Source organism: Pelodiscus sinensis, chromosome 1 (genome assembly GCF_049634645.1).
Source record: "Pelodiscus sinensis isolate JC-2024 chromosome 1, ASM4963464v1, whole genome shotgun sequence".
Taxonomy (NCBI): Eukaryota; Metazoa; Chordata; order Testudines; family Trionychidae; genus Pelodiscus; species Pelodiscus sinensis.
In genome coordinates, this window is record NC_134711.1 from 216121144 (window position 1) to 216138144 (window position 17001).

The window sequence follows — 17001 nt, forward strand, 5'->3', positions numbered from 1 at the left end:
CAGCCACACTATGCACAGCACAGGGGAATGGGTGCAGCCTCAGGGCAGCTCCCACTCCCAGGGATAGCAGGACATTCCGAACGTGGCCTCTGTGCAAGCCCAGCAGCCCTGACGGTGCAGGGAACGGTCATCCTCACCTCGCAGCGGGGGCCTGGGATTCACCCACTGTGTCCCCAGGGATAACTGACCACTTCTCTTGTTTCTCCACAGCCTCACCAGCTGCGCGTGCAGGGTGCACCACCCCGCCTGGGACATACTCCTGCACCCGAGGGCTCCGCAGGACCACCCATGCAGTGGAGAAGTACTAACAGCAGCACCTGGGGGTACTGCGAGACCTGCACAGCATCCTCCAGCACCTACTGCCTCCCCAGCTACCGCTCCTCCTCCCACTCCTGCTTCTCCCTCCATACCCTCCTCACCCTCCATCCCCTCCCCGTCCCCCTGGGGACCCCGAGGCCCTCGCATTCACGGTGCTGGGAGACAGTTGGCCTGGTGAAACCCTACAGCTGAGCTTCCCCTGTCACCCTTCTTCTCCTTGCTTACCCCTTTCAGCTCCCTCCTCCCAGGTTTCCCCCTGCCCTCTCCCACCCTTTCCCCACCTCCTTTCCTCGGTCTCACCCGAGTTTCATTCCCCCTCCCCCCAGTTGTGTCAAATAAAGACAGTTCGTGTTTATGAAAAAATGTGTATTTTATTTTACATCTGGAGGGTGGTTGGGGGGGTAAGTGGAAGGACGTGAGGGAGGAATGAGGCACAAGCCCCAGTGGAGCAGACCAAGAAGACTGTTAGTGCTCCTCAGGGTGGCAGCTCTCCCACAGGGCCTCCTGGATACTGACAGCCCCCCATTGGACCTCCCGGATGGCAGCCTGCAGAAAGTGCAGCCAGGCTCACATCAACATGTCCAAGAGAAGTACCAGAGTGCCCAGGGGCAGCTCTGGCTCCATGTTGCAAAGTGCTGTGGTGTTCTGAGTGACAGCAATCAGAGCATGCAGAGACAAAATGCTTTGCTGTCCCTCATTGAGGTGGGCAAGCAAGCAGGGAAACCTGAGAACTTCTTTAAACACAAGCCTCAGGTAGCCTCAGGAAACAGCCACACAAAGACACTCCTGACCTGATGCCCTGCTGGACTTGGTTCCGGCCAGCCTGAAATGCGATTCAGCATCCACTCAGTGTGGACACACTATTTTGAAATAGAAAAACGCTATTTCAAAATGCATTGTGGGTGTAGATGCATTATTTCAAAATAACTTATTTCAAATTAACTATTTCGCAATAAGATATTTGAAATAACGCTTTCATGCAGACATACCCTTGTATTGTTTCTGTTTTCTCTACAGAGATAGCAGGGTTGAAGCTGACCTGTGAATCTTCCCATAACATCCAGAGGCTTGGCTGTTGATGGTTTTTGTAGAAAAAGAACCTTCCATTTGATCTCTATCTCTTTCCTTACTATCAGAGCAACAGACGTGCAAATGGGGTGCCTAGATCAGGACTGTCTTTCTCCAAGGCAGGTTGGTATGTGTATTCAACAATGATAAGATGTAAGGGCAAGTAGCACAGCACTTATATTTTTGTATGAAAGGGTTCACTCAATACAGGAGTGGCATGGTGAAGAAGCAGTTTCCCAATATACAGCTCCCTGCTGACAGTCACTGACACATTTGGCCAGGTTACATTTTAGTCAACACCTTCAAAAGTAACAGAGTCCAACCAAACTATAGTCAGTGACCTTACAGCAAGTCATCCATCTATCTCTGGACTCCATAATCCTTACATCTCTTATCCCTTCATTTCTTTGGTGCCACACCCACCCCTCAGGTTCCAGTATAGAACTCCTTAGCTGACAGCCAAAATCTATTCCATTTTAGGGACTCTCTAGCTGAAAGACAAGATCTATTCCCTCAGATGCCATGCTGCCTTGGTCAACATCTTTCTCTCTCTCCCCCCTTCCCCCCAAAAAAGAGTAAAAAGGTGTCAGACACACACTCTATTAGCCATTCCCTGCTCCAAACCTTCTTGCTTTATAATCATCACCCTGCTGCTCCCCAGCTGGGCTTCATCATTTAAGCCTAGCTGCTTCACCCGTGCTGCCCTTCATGTTAATTGGCCTATTAAGACCCCTCTGGGGAACACACCCCACTAGGCCTGTGCGCGGTACACACCTAGCTTCTTAGTCTTTGCATTTGCATTGAGATTTTTTCAAAAACGTAACCCATGTTTCAAAATAACTACTCTCTCTCACATTCTAATACACTAATTTAAGTGTTATTGCTAGCCAATACTATGAATTTTGTAAAATAAATGAATAAATACATAAATAAAGCAGTGAGGCCCTGAAAAGGGAGCTTCTATTTCTTAATCCTTTGTGACTGACAACTGGAAGGAACTGACCAAAACAGCACTCCCTCTTTTTATAGCCTCCCGCACCAAATGCACAGAAGGGCCCTGTGCGAGGGGCAGAAGAACACTCCATCAGGCAGAGCTACCTCAGGTTCCATTATGGGAGCTAAGCACAGCCCCAGAGTGGGAATTTCCAGAGGCCATTCAATGGGGAGAAAGTTCTTCCACCACACATTTCTCAGCTGCAGGCAAAATGCTAAAATCAACAAGCATAGAAATAACTGCAGATAAAGAGCCAAACAAAGGAAACTGAAGGAGGAAAGTCAACATGCCAAGACGCACATTGAGTACATGGCCGACAAAAACTTTAAAAAAAAAAAACATACTATGTGATTACTTAGAAGGGCTGGTTTTAAGAGTCCAAGCAGATTATTAATAGTGTGTCAATTTTATTCTCTCCTTCACAATGCAAATCATGTCTGTCTCTTCTTCTCTCATAAGAATGGTCAGACTGGGTCAAACCAAAGGTCCATCTAAACCAGTATCCTGTCTGCTAACAGTGGCTGATACCAGATGTCCCAGAGGGAGGGATCACAACAGGTAATCCTCATGTGATTTTCTCCCCTGTCGCCCACTCCAGAGAAACAGAGGCGGGGACACTATTCCTACCCATCCTGGCTAATAGTCATTGGCGGACCTAACCTCCATTAATCTATCTCCTACAATCAATATGCTTAGACAGCAGCACACCCAATAATATGACATTAAATTTGGGATTGTCATATGAAGAGCTTCTCTCTAAGGCTTTTCTTAGCCAAAAGTCTCACAGGACCCAAAAGCCACCTCTATAAATCAATTGAATGAATTAAAAATAAACTGTGGCTCAACATATATTTTTGGAAATTGTTAACATCAAGAAACATAATGGTATGGAATTCATTGTGTATAAATTTAGGGCATAATTTTAGCCAGTGCCTGATTTAGAGATTATGCCAGATTTAATCACAGTGGTTTTGACAGAACAATATGCAGCTCATTAAGAAAAAACAAAACAAAAAATGCACTGATTTAATTAGCGGCTGCATTTTTATATGAGATGTGATGGAATAAATTCAAAAGTAAGAACAAACAGATTAATTGCTCTGTGTTTTTGGATTTATGTCCAATAAGACTGCTGTGTCATGATTCATTGATGCAATTCATTTCCAGCCAGAGTGAGTCAAGACAGAAGCAAAATGGATAACGGACTTTGCTTTGCTGAACTTTCCGGGATATTCCTTCTCCTTGGTGGCTATATTTGCCCTCTGATGACTACATTGTTGCCTTAAGTCATTCACATTGTCATCAGGTTTGGTTGCAAATGAAAATTATCTGCTGCATTTATGGAAAACATGTTCATATACTGAAAAAACTACAACAGTATATTGTATCTTCCTGCTGAAATCTAAATGGCTGGGATTCTAATATATCCTTCTGTAACCACTTGGATATTTGACCTCTACCCCGATTAAACCTGTCTGAAGTTCTGTGGGAGCAATGTAAAAAGAAATACAACCATTTTAGGTGGAGTTCTCTTTCCTCTCGCAGGTTCATAGCTTTGGCTCTTGTGTTTTTCATGGCTCACATCACAGCAGCGAAGTTTTGGGATCCTAATGTACCAAACAACATGTCCTTTTGGGAGTATGGTGATACTTTGTTCTGTGGCTAGACTGGTGGATTTTTGCTTTTGGCAGGGAACTTTCATCTGATCAAATCACAGTTCTGTTTCAATACTGCTCATGAGCTAAACAGACATTTTCCTACCGCACACGGTATTTCAAGACATTCTTCTTTGTACAAGACAGACTATGTATGAACAAGAGTAATACCAGCTAAATTTCCTAAAACCATTATCCTTTGGGAGTATCATTTTACTTAACTTCTAATACATTGACATATTTTTTTCCAACTTTTTCTATTCACTGTGAATAGATTTCAGAGCTTGGTTTGATTAACAAAAGATCTGATTCGTCTGATTAAAAGGCAGAAAGCCTCAGCATTAAATTCATGCTTCTCAAATTAATTTGTTCCACAAATACAGTTCCCATAGTGTCTTGCTAAAAACTGCTGTGCAAAATAAATTCATGCACTCTGGAAAAAAGTCTGATGAATTTGGGTTTGAAGATTATGAAAATGTATGTCAGAAAGAAAACTGTGTTGAGGCATGTAGAGAAATATATTGACTCTTTTGTTGTGACAGGTATCTGATCCCCTTGACCTTCAGTATAGTGGTGACTTGTTACAGAATACAGGTTGGACCTCTATAGTCCAGACTTCCATTGTCTGGCAACATCTATGGTTTGGCACCCCAGGCTGGAGCATTCATGGGGAAAAATCAGGCCCTGTGCTCAGCAGTTCCTCCCCCATGCTTCCAGAGTGCTGCAAATAGCTCAAGCTGAGGGAGGGAAGAGAAGGAGCAGGGATGGAGGGGATGCTTGGGAAAAGAGGCAGGGTAGTCTGGTCTGGCAAATTCCCTGCTTCAGGACCAGCCGGGTGCCAAGGGTGCCAGACCAGGGAGGTACAACCTGTCAGAACATTTGGTAACAGACATCTTGTCCTACGTTGTTGTTTTTTATTTGTAAGCCATTAAACACATCTCAATGCACATTAGCACATTTTGATAAAAATTAGACTTCACTACTATCCATTTGATTTTTCTTTGGTATGATGGTTTGTTCATTCCAAATTCTAACATGTCCTTCATATCTGCTAGGAAATTATAAATGCTTTAATGTATAGCTATATTGTGTGGGTTGGTCTCATTGTATGCATAAACCAATCATTGTCATCTCATTGAATTTACTGTAACAAAAGAGAATCTGGTGATAAGGCTTCATTATAATATGTTATGCACTGAGTGTCTCAGTTTAAAGACCTCGGCAATTAACTCTTAACAGTGATGTTGGAAACTATGTCCTAACTAACAACAGCTGATATGCTTGATTTCAGATTTACTCATCTGCTGTACTTCTGTAGGGTGAAAGGCAATCTAGTAGTAGGTCTGGAAGATTTTCAACTCATCCCCAATTTCACTTTGTAAATCCTCTTGTGACCTATGCAGCTAGCCAAACTAGGGTGGTAGTGTAGACATACCCTCTGAGAGCTCATGTTTTTCCCAAATGGCTAAAATGATTCAATTAATCTAAAAAAAATGCTGTCTTAGTGTGGGGAACTCCTCCTTTACCCACTCATGATGTCTCCCACAGTAAAGGCATCTCACAATCGGTATGGAACTCTGGCTCACCTGCTCTTCCTGTTGTAACACTTCCTATACTTCTGGGGGTATTGTGCCTCTTAGGGCTTCTGACTTCTTTTTTTTTAAGCTTCTGCTGTATGCTTCATGCCTAAGCATCTGTCTTTTGTGAGATTGTCTTCCCAGAGCAGCAGCTCCAGTAGGTGATGATTCCAAATGCCACAGACGGTCCTGTCAAGTCCCCTAAATTCCATGTAGCACCCAGTGAGGCAACAACATAGATCTATCCCCTCCCCACTGTACTGGTCTCTAGTGTTGCTCCACAGTTTCATTCTGCTTTGGGAGCAATACCTCCCAGGGCTCCTAGGACTCCTGTGAGACTTTGGGCTGTGGTGAGTTCAGAGTGCTGCAGTCCTCTTTTTAACAATAAGCAGTGCTTCATTTGTGCTAGGGCATGCAAGCATGGGTGATGTTGGGGGCAAGAGGAGACACATGCTCCCAACATTTGAATATGATGATGATTGATGATGACAACAAGCACACCGGGGGTTTATATTCTTAGAAGATACAGTTTCAAAGGTATTACAGTGCCAGGTGCTTACTTACACAACTCCATAAAATGGTTTCATCTGTGAATAGCTGTATGTCTGCTTGGTTTTTTTAATTCTTCAGTAGGTGACTGATGTTTACGTACATAGAGAAGATACCAAAATTTATCGGTGGTAGAGTGAAACAGCAGTTGATATTACAGTATTGACAAATCCTTGAAAGTGTTTGGCAATTAATAGGAGTCTCAGTTTTATATTTGTAAGAGCTAATCAACTTTTATTTGTATTTGTCTGATTAAAATATTACATTGTTATTACAATTAGAGGCAGGAGTATGGACCAAAGAGTTTCTAGAAAATACTTTCTGCGATGTTGTCTCTCTCTTTAGGCTGATAGCTATGATCTTGGGATTATAGGGTTTACCCTAACAGACATCACAGGAGATCTGATATAGAGGAAAATGATCCCACTGATTAGCAACATGAGGCCAGATGAGATTCCCGAAGGAATAGCAATCCCAATGTTCTGTGCCATAGGTCTAGAGGGCAGGTTGAAAGAAGGAGGAAAGGGGATGCTTTTATTGGTTGCTACTGAATAGTAATTCCAGCTCACTGGAACTAAGACACAGAGCCCTGTAATTATATACACAATCCCTCCAGCTAGAAACAAGCAGGTAGCCTGCCTTTTGTGAATTGTTCCCCTATAAAAGTGCCAGGGTGGTAAGAAAGTGAAAAATATTCCTGATCCTCCCAAGAAAGTGGCAATGAGCAGGAGGACCTGGGCCAGAAACATTTCCACAGGGAAGAAGTTTTCATTGAATTTGAATTCATGACAACACACAATACCATAATCACTGGAGGTTCTTAAATGTGGGGGAAAGCAGATTTTCCAGATTCCCACCTGGGCTACACCAGAGGAGAAGATGGTGGCATTATCCACAAGCCAGAGCCTCCATTCTGAATGCCTCATTGTAATACAGGATAAAATCCAGCCAAGAGAGCCCATAGAAAAGCCAGTTAGTTGGAGGGTCGTTCTTGTAAACAGAGTGGACATTGTCTCAAGATCTTCATCAGTCTTCACGCAACCAAATTAGCCAAGAAGATCATCACATGGGCGCTGAAAAAGAAACCCAATATTTTAATTTTTATCATTACTTGTCAGTGAAAAAAGTCCCAATAGATATTCATTAATATAATTGCAATACATTTTCTTTTAGTGAAGAAAAAAATCTCATATTGATGAGTTTTGCAGACTTTGGACCTGATCCTGCATGCACTTACATCCACATGACCGTTACTTTATTCATTTAAACCAATGGAGCTGTTCACATATGCAACCCCATGCTTGTGTACTTGCAGGATCAGGCCTGTGTTTGAACTTTCTGAACAAAGAATGAAAATTTCATCTTTTTCCTCATGATGGTATCTTCTGTTGAACATGCTTGAACTCAGCATTTCATTATTTATTTTCATTATGACCAAGAACATGTTAATGCCAACTGAGAAGGGTGAAAGTTTATGAGATCTTCCAGGTTCTGATATGTACCATCTGGTTCACCAAAGAATGTCATGTGAGACTTCAAATAAAAGTTGAGGTCACACTTTGACTGTCAGTCATATCATTGTGAAATGTGTGTACAAATACTAAGCAAGCTGATATGTTTGTATACTGAAAATATGTTCTTCATGTCTATAAGATACTGGTCAGCAGCAAAGATGAAAAACAGGCTCTCTGTCAGACAGGAGATCTTTACTCATCTGTCTGTCAATATGTATAGCCAGTTTTGACTCTTTTGCAATGTGTTATCAACATTCTGAGCTGAATTTTATAAGCTGGTGTTTTCTATTCCTTTGGAAACAGCTGGCCTGGTAAATCTAGGTATATGCTGTAAGAGATTCTGCACAGGGCACACTCTGAGGAATGGGAGTTTGGTGTGTGCCTATGACTGCCTGTGCAGAGAAAGTGAGGTCTGTAAAGGCCTGAAAGATAGTATTTGTGCTGCCAGAGGCTGGTGGATTCAGGAAGCTGATCTGCACCACGCCCAGACAGGTGGAGATGAGATGCCTTCCACTCTGGCATATCCCGGAAGAGCTTCACAACCATCTTTCATATTGATATCCCTACAGGAAGTTGCTGAAATATATCTTCTCTCAAAAATTTATTTTCTTCCAATGTCATCCTTCTCACCCTCCAATATTTGGGAGGGGAGGGTAGGTCAAGCCTAAACGTTTTCAACTACAAAGAATATTTTTTTTTTAGGAAATTATGAATGAGTGAAACAGGAGCTTCCTTCTGTGAGTGAGATTTCTACCCCAGCTACAGCAAGCTGTCTAGTACAGGCAGTCCCCGGGTTACGTACAAGATAGGGACTGTAGGTTTGTTCTTAAGTTGAATCTGTATGTAAATCAGAACTGGCGTCCAGATTCAGCCGCTGCTGAAACTGACCGCCAGTTCTGACTTACATACAGATTCAACTTAAGAACCCCAAGCTTCCCCAAGTCAGCTGCTGCTGAAACTGATCAGCGGCTGATTCCAGGAAGCCTGGGGCAGAGCAACTCTGCCTCGGGCTTCCTGTAGTCAGCGCTGGTCAGTTTCAGCAGCGGCTGACTTGGGGACACCTGGGGCAGAGCAGCTGGGGTGCTGCTGGGTTGCTCCAGTAGCACCACTCCTCGGCGCTACTGAACCAACCCAGCAGCACCCCAGCTGCTCTGCCCTAGGCGTCCTGATTCAGCCGCTGCTGAAACTGACCAGCAGCGGCTGAATCAGGACGTCTGGGCAGAGGAGCTGGGGTGCTGCCGGGTTGGTCCAGTAGTGCCCAGAGCGGCGCTACGGGACCAACCGGCAGCGCCCCAGCTGCTCTGCCCCAGGGTCCACAACAAAAGCCTGGTCTGCTGGGGGGGGGGCACACTAGCTGCGCCCCCCCCCCCAGCAGACCAGGGACACGGGGAGCAAAGCCGCAGCGGCAGCGGCTGCGGCTTCGCTCCCGGTGTCCCTGGTCTGCTGGAGACGGTCCCCAGCAGACATGGGGCACCGGGAGCAGCTTTTCTCGCCCCGGAGGTCGAGGTGGCGGACTGCTGCCTGCGAGCTCCGGGGCGAGAAAGCCCCGTTCGTAAGTGCGGATCCAACGTAAGTCCCTGCGTAAGTCGGGGACTGCCTGTATAAGCATTCTCTGACCAAGCTACATTCAGCTACAGAATTACTACACTGAGTGTCTTGAATGTTGACTAAAGTCATGTTTGTTCGTAGAAAGCACCTGCACTGCAACAGTACTCTACAATACCACAACATTATACTTTGTTCCAGAAACAGGTGATCTGTGCAGATCTCAGTACCTATATACTAAGCTTGTCAAGCAACTAAAAAAAATAATCATGATTAATCTCATGATTAATAGTGCCATTAAACAATAATATAATACCTTTCATTTAAATATTTGGATATTTTCCACATTTTCAAATATATTGATTTTAATTACAACATAGAATACAAAGTATACAGTGCTTACTATAAATGTATTTTGATTACAAATATTTGCACTGTAAAAAAACAAAAGGAAAACTTATTTTCACTTCACCTAGTACAAGTGGTGTAGTTCAATCTCTGCAGCATGAAGTTGAACTTACAAATACAGAATTATATGGAAAAAACTTAATTAAAAAATAAACAATGTAGAACTTTAGATCCTACCAGTCCACTCAGTCCTGCTCTGAAATGAACAAGTGCTGGGTCATCATTCAAAACTGCTATAGCATGAAATATCTGCCAGAATAAAACAGAGCAGGAGATATATGGTTCTCCCCCAAGGAATTCAGTCACAAATTCAGTTAACACATCTTTTTTATTTTTTCTTAAAGCATCATCAGCATGGAAGCATGTCCTCTAGAATGGTGGCCAAAGCATGAAAGGCATACAAATGTTTAGCATATTTGGTATGTAAAGATAGGCACAGGAAATAAGGGTGCAGCACCCCCCAGGTTTTGCACCTGGCTTCCTCATGTTCATGACACCTATCGTAAATGAGGGTTCGAGTTACGATGCCCCCGACTTGCGATGGAATGGAATGGATCATGTCTCAAGTCGTGGGCCTCCTGTGTGTGTGTGTGTGTGTGTGTGTGTGTGTGTATATATATATATATATATATATATATATATATATCTCCATCCATCCATCCATCCATCCATTATATATATTGACTTATTTGAGTCATCACTGACAGGTAGTACTCATAGGAGATGAGGCTTTGAATTTATTTATTTAAACAAAGACTGTAGGGTTGCCTTCCCAAAGTATGCATTTGATCTGAATGCAGCAGTAATGGTATACTTGTTTGTAAAAGTATGCATGCATGGCCAAGTGGCAGCCTTGCAAATGTCCTATATAGGAATGTCATTTAGAAATGCTGTTGACATGATCTGGGCTGTCATGGAATGAGCTCACACCCTTTGTGGAGGCATAGCTTAGGTTACTGTGTGTACTGGTAGGATACAGGAAGTTATTCATCCAGAGAGTATCTCTGAAAAGACCGCTTGACCCTTTACGAGACAAACAAGATGAGGAGCAGAAAGTCCTATCCAAATACAAAGTTAAACATCACCCGACATCCAATGTCTGAAGACATTGTTCCTCTGGGTTTGAATGAGACTTAGGCAAGAACACTGGCAAATATTTAGCTTGGTTCAAGTGAAACTTAGGGTGTGGCTGTAGGTTACTTTGTCTTTAGAAAAGTGTGTGCAAGGGAGTACTATCATCAAATTCTGTTCCTCACCACAAGGCAGATAGTTTTCTGTCACATAAGAGGGAAAGAAGAAGTCGACAGAGGTTCAAATGGAGGTCCCAAGTTGCTAAGACAATATTAAAGTCCCTCAAAGGAACTGGCTCTTTAAACAGTGGGCGGAGACAAATGACTCTTTCAAGAACCTCACTGCCATGAAGTTTGAAACCAACAACTTTCCATGGCCGGGCGGATGAAATGCTGAAATTGCCATCAGCTGGACTCTTAACATACTAAGTGCAAGACCAGAAGACTGAAGGTATAACTGGCACTCTACGATTGCCTAGATGCCAGCCAGCTTCAGATGAACTCCCTAGGCTCATATTCCTGTACATCCAGCAATGTGATATATGCCATCATGTGCCAGCAATGTCCCTCTGCGATGTATATTGGAAAAACTGGTCAGTCACTTTGCCAGAGAATCAATGCTCACTGATCAGACATCAGAAATCTCCACACACAGAAACCTGCCAGCCAGCATTTCAGTCAAACTGGCCATTCTCTTAAAGACCTGACAATATGTGTCTTACTACAAAGAGACTTTCACACCATATTATAGAGGAGACTTCAGAACTTTTAGTTATGCTAAAATTGGACACATTGCAAATGGGCCTTAATGGAGATAATAATTACCTTACACATTAAAAAGACAGCCTCCCCACGTTTTGATATTCATACTAACTCCAGATTAGCCACTTAATTGACTCTCATAATAAGCAATTTCCTCCTTCCTTGTCCCCTCGTCCCCACCTTCTTTTCTACGTAGCCAATTCATTAGTTTGTAATTTGTTGAGGTTAAAGCGACTGGGACTTTTCAGTTTAGAAAAGAGGAGACTGAGGGGGGATATGATAGAGGTCTATAAAATCATGAGTGGTGTGGAGAGGGTCGATAAAGAAAAGTTATTGATTAGTTCCCTAAATAGAAGAACTAGAGGACACCAAATGAAATTAATGGATAGCAGGTTTAAAACTAATAAAAGAAAGTTCTTCTTCACACAGCGTGTAGTCAACCTGTGGAACTCCTTGCCAGAGGAGGCTGTGAAGGCTAGGACTATAATAGAGAAGCTAGATAATTTCATGGAGGTTAGGTCCATAAAAGGCTATTAGCCAGGGGATAAAATGGTGTCCTTGGCCTCTGTTTGTCAGAGGCTGGAGAGGGATGGCAGGAAACAAATCGCTTGATCACTGTCTTCGGTCCACCCTCTCTGGGCACCTGGTGCTGGCCACTGTTGGCAGACAGGATACTGGGCTAGATGGATCTTTGGTCTGACCCAGTACGGCCGTTCTTATGTTCTTATATTTACTTTATTCATTGTATCCCTCTGTTATATAATGGTCATGCCAATTCACTTTCAGAATATGATCTGAAGAAGTGGGTCTGCTCCACGAAAGCTCATCACCTAATAAACTATCTTGTTAGTCTTTAAAGTGCTACATGACTGCTTCTTTTGTTTTCTTTAGGCTCATGACCACATTGAAAACCAGTTCCAAAGGGCTGAATAGGTCGATCTGGTAGAGTGCTCTTTACTATTGTTCAAGACATGCTAGATCACCTCCCAGTATTGTCCCTTCTCCTCATCTAACCATGAAGCATCCATGCATGAGATGTAAAGAGCTGAGTGTTGGATGCAAAGCTTGAACGTGATGCTAGGTTGTCCGAATGAAGAGGAAGATATACAGGAGGCTGCAACAATAATGCAAGAACCCATATTGACTCAGACATGCTACAGCAATGAGAATGAGCTTAGTGCAGTCCCATTTCATCTTGAGAATGATTTGTGGAATGATCACGGCCTGCTCTAGCAGCCACGAGTCTCTTGTCATCTCTTTGTGAGTAGGTGGCTAATAGAGCCCTTCTCTTTAATGTGTCCTTTATTGTAGACACAAGAAGGTCATGGTGTAAGGGTCACATTTGGGCTTTCCCCGTCTTCCCCCACCTGACAAGGTTTGAATCCTGTGAGGATATCACACAGGGTCACCCAAATACTTTAACTAAACTAACACTAAACAACTTAGAGTACAACTAACAACTCTATACAAGAAGAAATGTCTCAGAAACTGACTGAAAAATACAAAGTGAAGAAAACCATGTGGAACTCCAACTCTAGCCATGGGGGAGGGGAAGATGATAAAGAAATTAGAGGATTGGGTTGGCATTGTCCTTACATGGTCAGGGGAGGGGCTAGCACTGCAGCCAGTGAGTGCCTCCCGTATGCGTTCTTCTAGACAAAGTTCTCCAGTGCCAGAGTGCTGGGCATGCACATACCTAAGTAGAATACCGTGGCTGCATCTACTCAAAGAAGAATGTCCATTAGCTATTAGTGTAAAAGGCCTATAACACATACAGTGAGAGTAGTGCTGATCCTAGTCCACAGAAAACATGAAGTTTTCTGTGTAGTACATGAAGACACTGGGCAGTTTGGTATAGTACTCACCAAAGACAACACTGGGGAAAAGATGATGTCCCAATTATTTTGAAATGTCACTCAGATTTAGCATACTCTACAGTATGATCTTTACAGATCCTAGCTCCAGTTCTTCTTATCAACTCTAACTTGACAGGAAACACTTTACCTATAGGAAGATGATAGTCACTATTAGCAGTAAAAATGTGTATCTAATCAACTCTTTCTTAGATGCATTAACTCTGATAAATGTCCATGTGTTACCAGTATATGATAAACCCTTCATAGTATAATAAAAAGCTATTTCATCTCATGGTATTTAAAAAGACATTAAAGAAAAATCAGTAATTAGAAACTGTTAATAATATCCTGATAATCATGTCCTTATTGGGAATAAAGATTGGTATATTGTTAGAGATTCATGTTTCTTTATCTATACCTATCTAACTATATACTTGTATAGGAGGAATGTGTGTGATCCAAACAGTTATTTTTCATATGGAACCAATTGTCAATTTATTTCTATCAATAAACAGCTGGTCTTTCATTTTCAAAATTTCAAACTGCAAGTACGTTTATGTAAGTCTGTAGTTTGTAAGTGTTCCAGTCTGTAGCTTTGAAAGTGAAATTTTAAATACATTTGTAAATATAGTTATTGAGAAAGCAGCTTTATAAGCAATCAGAGGGCAAGTGAAATGTGAAAGGGTCTGGGGTTCCTGGCTGCCACAGAGCCCTTCAAAGCATAGTGTAGCATGCTCTGGGCAGCACTGAGTGCTGTATCCCCAGCCCTTTCCCCTTCTGCTAGAGGCCACACCCCTTCCAGGAGCACAGAGCTGCCCCTCCCTTTATCTTGCCCAGAGGCCGGACTAGTCTGTCAGCTCCCCTGTGAGCAATATCTAAATGGGATATCACAGAGTAATTCTAGAGTAGCACCTCTGAGTTTGCAGTCCTATCTGGCTAGGGAAAGTTAGAATCATAGAATCATAGAACACTAGAGCTGGAAAGGACCCCGAGAGATCATCAAGTCCTGTCCCCTGTCCTCATGGCAGGACCCAGTACCATCTAGATCATTCCTGATAGATGTCTAACTAACCTGGTCTTAAATATCTCCAGTGATGGAGATTACACAACCTCCTGAGGCAACTTATTCCAGTGTTTAACCATTCTGAGAGTTAGGAAGTTTTTGCCTTCTGTCACTGTATCTGTCCTGAGTCTTCCATTACACCATCAATATGACCTTATGTCCCCTTTGGTAACTCCTTTGATAATCCCAGCCCAAACAATTGTGCAGCCACAATCTGCCATCTTGCTCAATCTACTTTTATATAGGTTTAGATATCACATAACTAGATAGTAGAAACCAGAATGATATATTATTATCTATGATAGTTCTTGATTCGTATCATATTAGTATTTAAAGCCTAATCTACACTTAAAATTGAGATCAACTTAGCTTCATCACTCAGGGGTGTGAAAAATTCACATTTAAGCCCCTGGAAGGCAATGCTAGGTCAACCAATATACCAGCTGTGGGAGAGGTGAATTTACTCAGTGATAGAAGAACCCCTTCTATCACTTTAGCATGTGTCTACACTACAGCACTGCAGATATGCCACTCTAGCATTTCTAATGCAGACATAGTCTACGCTATGTGACTCCCACTCACGTATTGACCAGCCACTACAAGTTTAAATGCATTTAAACACTTATTGCTAGTAAGCAATACAATAAATTAGTGGGGTGTTTACAGATTAAAGAAAAGTAGTATTTAAAAGTCTAAAAGTTCCCACCTGATCAAGGCTCTTACTGACAGTATATATGGCTGAACCAGAAATCATCCATAAAGAATAAGCATTATTAAGAAAAAATGACACCTCTCAGAAACTGTCGACCTACTGTTTGCTTCTGCTTTTTCAGAAGAATGGAAAGAACTCATCCAAACTCTTGGCTTTAAAAATAAAATCGAACATTCTCATAGCCATCCCATATATGTTGCGTTTCCATGGTCACTGTTCTGAATTGGATCCTTTGATTATTCTATAACACAAAAAACCCTCAGGAAGTTCTTAGAATGTTGTCACATGATTTAGGACATCTTTGCTTATAATATCTGCTTACCTGAACCAGGGCCAGATTTAGCTCTTCGTAGGCCCTCAGCACTCTCATAATTGTAGGCCCTTAAATTAGATTATATAGAAATATATAAGGGAGAAAACCCCTATCACCTATACTCCTAACAACACCCACTTTAATTTTTGCTCTTGAAAATGGAGCTCTGTGTGAGAAATGTATGGAACTTCATTCTAAAATAAAAGCCATTTTGTTGTATACTATAGTTAAACTTGGGATTCACCTGATAGTTAATTGGCTGACAAGGAGAAAAAGTAAAGCGATGTTGCCACCGCTACAATTGTAAAATCTGCAGAACAATGCATTGTGCTGCAGAGCTGATAACTTGGCAACACTGTGTCGCAAGATCGTTCAACGTCATCTATGAAAAAATAGTACATTGGCTGATGCCAGAAACACTGTTTAGTGGTAGCTTAGGGTTTCTGAAACACAACAGTGAATTGCAAACTGTAGTAATAAGCAGTGTTCCTTCTAACATTTTCCATCTTTGGGCAGGTTGAATTTTCTTATGTGCATCACCAGTACAAACAAAAAATGTAGGCATAAATATATATTTAAACAGCTCATAAGTATGGAAGACAAAAATTTTAAAACAAGGGATAATTAACAAGGAGCAATGCTTATGATGTTTATTTAATATCAAATAAAAAGAAATTTAACACTACATGGGACTACATGTATTTTATCATCCTTTCTAACAACTTAAGCTAGTAAACACACCAAAATGAGTATTAGCCACACATAACTCAGCTTTAAGATGTGAAAGGAATCTATGAATCAACTGGAAACAGTCATGCTCTCCTTGCAAATATTAATGCAATATTTATTTACACTGGAAAGGAGAGAAAAAGGAATGTACTCAGGTTTATATAGTTTCTCTAGGATGCCACCTCTTAATTTGATTAATAGTGCACAAACATAAATCAATAAAAATAAGTAATAAAGGAACACAGAAAGCAAATAAAGCCACAAATATGAAAATAGGAAGGGAAGTAAAACATCAGGTGGTTGGTGATGGGTATTTTAAATGAATGTTTAGGATCACTGTACAAGTGAAACAGAGCTCTATAAACACAGATAAAAGTTATCCTTGTTTGAAACTTTCACGGTGTGTGTGTCATCAACTCGAAAAATAGACTCTCCAAAGCAGCACTTTAACATATGGCTTCAGAGTCTGTAGACAGATCCATTTTTTAAAGAGGTTGCAAATATAGTCTTCATTCTAGAACATACCTAGCATCACACTTAGTACACCCATTGACTCATAAGAGTGAGAACTATACCATATAGAAAAGATCTGGCCTTACTGCCCTCCCCAAACAAATTCTAAAATTTAAAGGAAATCACTTGTCTGAAATCCAACTGTAATTGAAAGGCCAAACAAATAAACAGGTTCCATGGCAAAGTTCTTCCAGTTTTAACAATTTACTCCATATAACACAGGCTATTTAAAAAAAAAAAAAAAAAAAAAAAAAAAGAAGAAGAAGAAGAAAGATCAGTCTTCAGATATCTACAGCACTCCAAAAAATCTGTTAAAAGAATCCTATTATGTGATTGACCTATATACATAATCCTT

General features: G+C 41.7%; 1 protein-coding gene across 1 annotated transcript; it reads right to left on the minus strand.

Annotated features, from left to right (window-relative positions):
* Window positions 1–6379: 6379 nt before the first annotated feature.
* LOC142823143 (claudin-34-like) lies at window positions 6380–7207 on the minus strand (the record flags this gene model as incomplete). Its single annotated transcript, XM_075913991.1, has 1 exon — window positions 6380–7207. A coding segment is annotated over one exon (693 nt), but the record flags the coding sequence as incomplete, so codon positions are not given.
* Between the last annotated feature and the right edge of the window lie 9794 nt (window positions 7208–17001).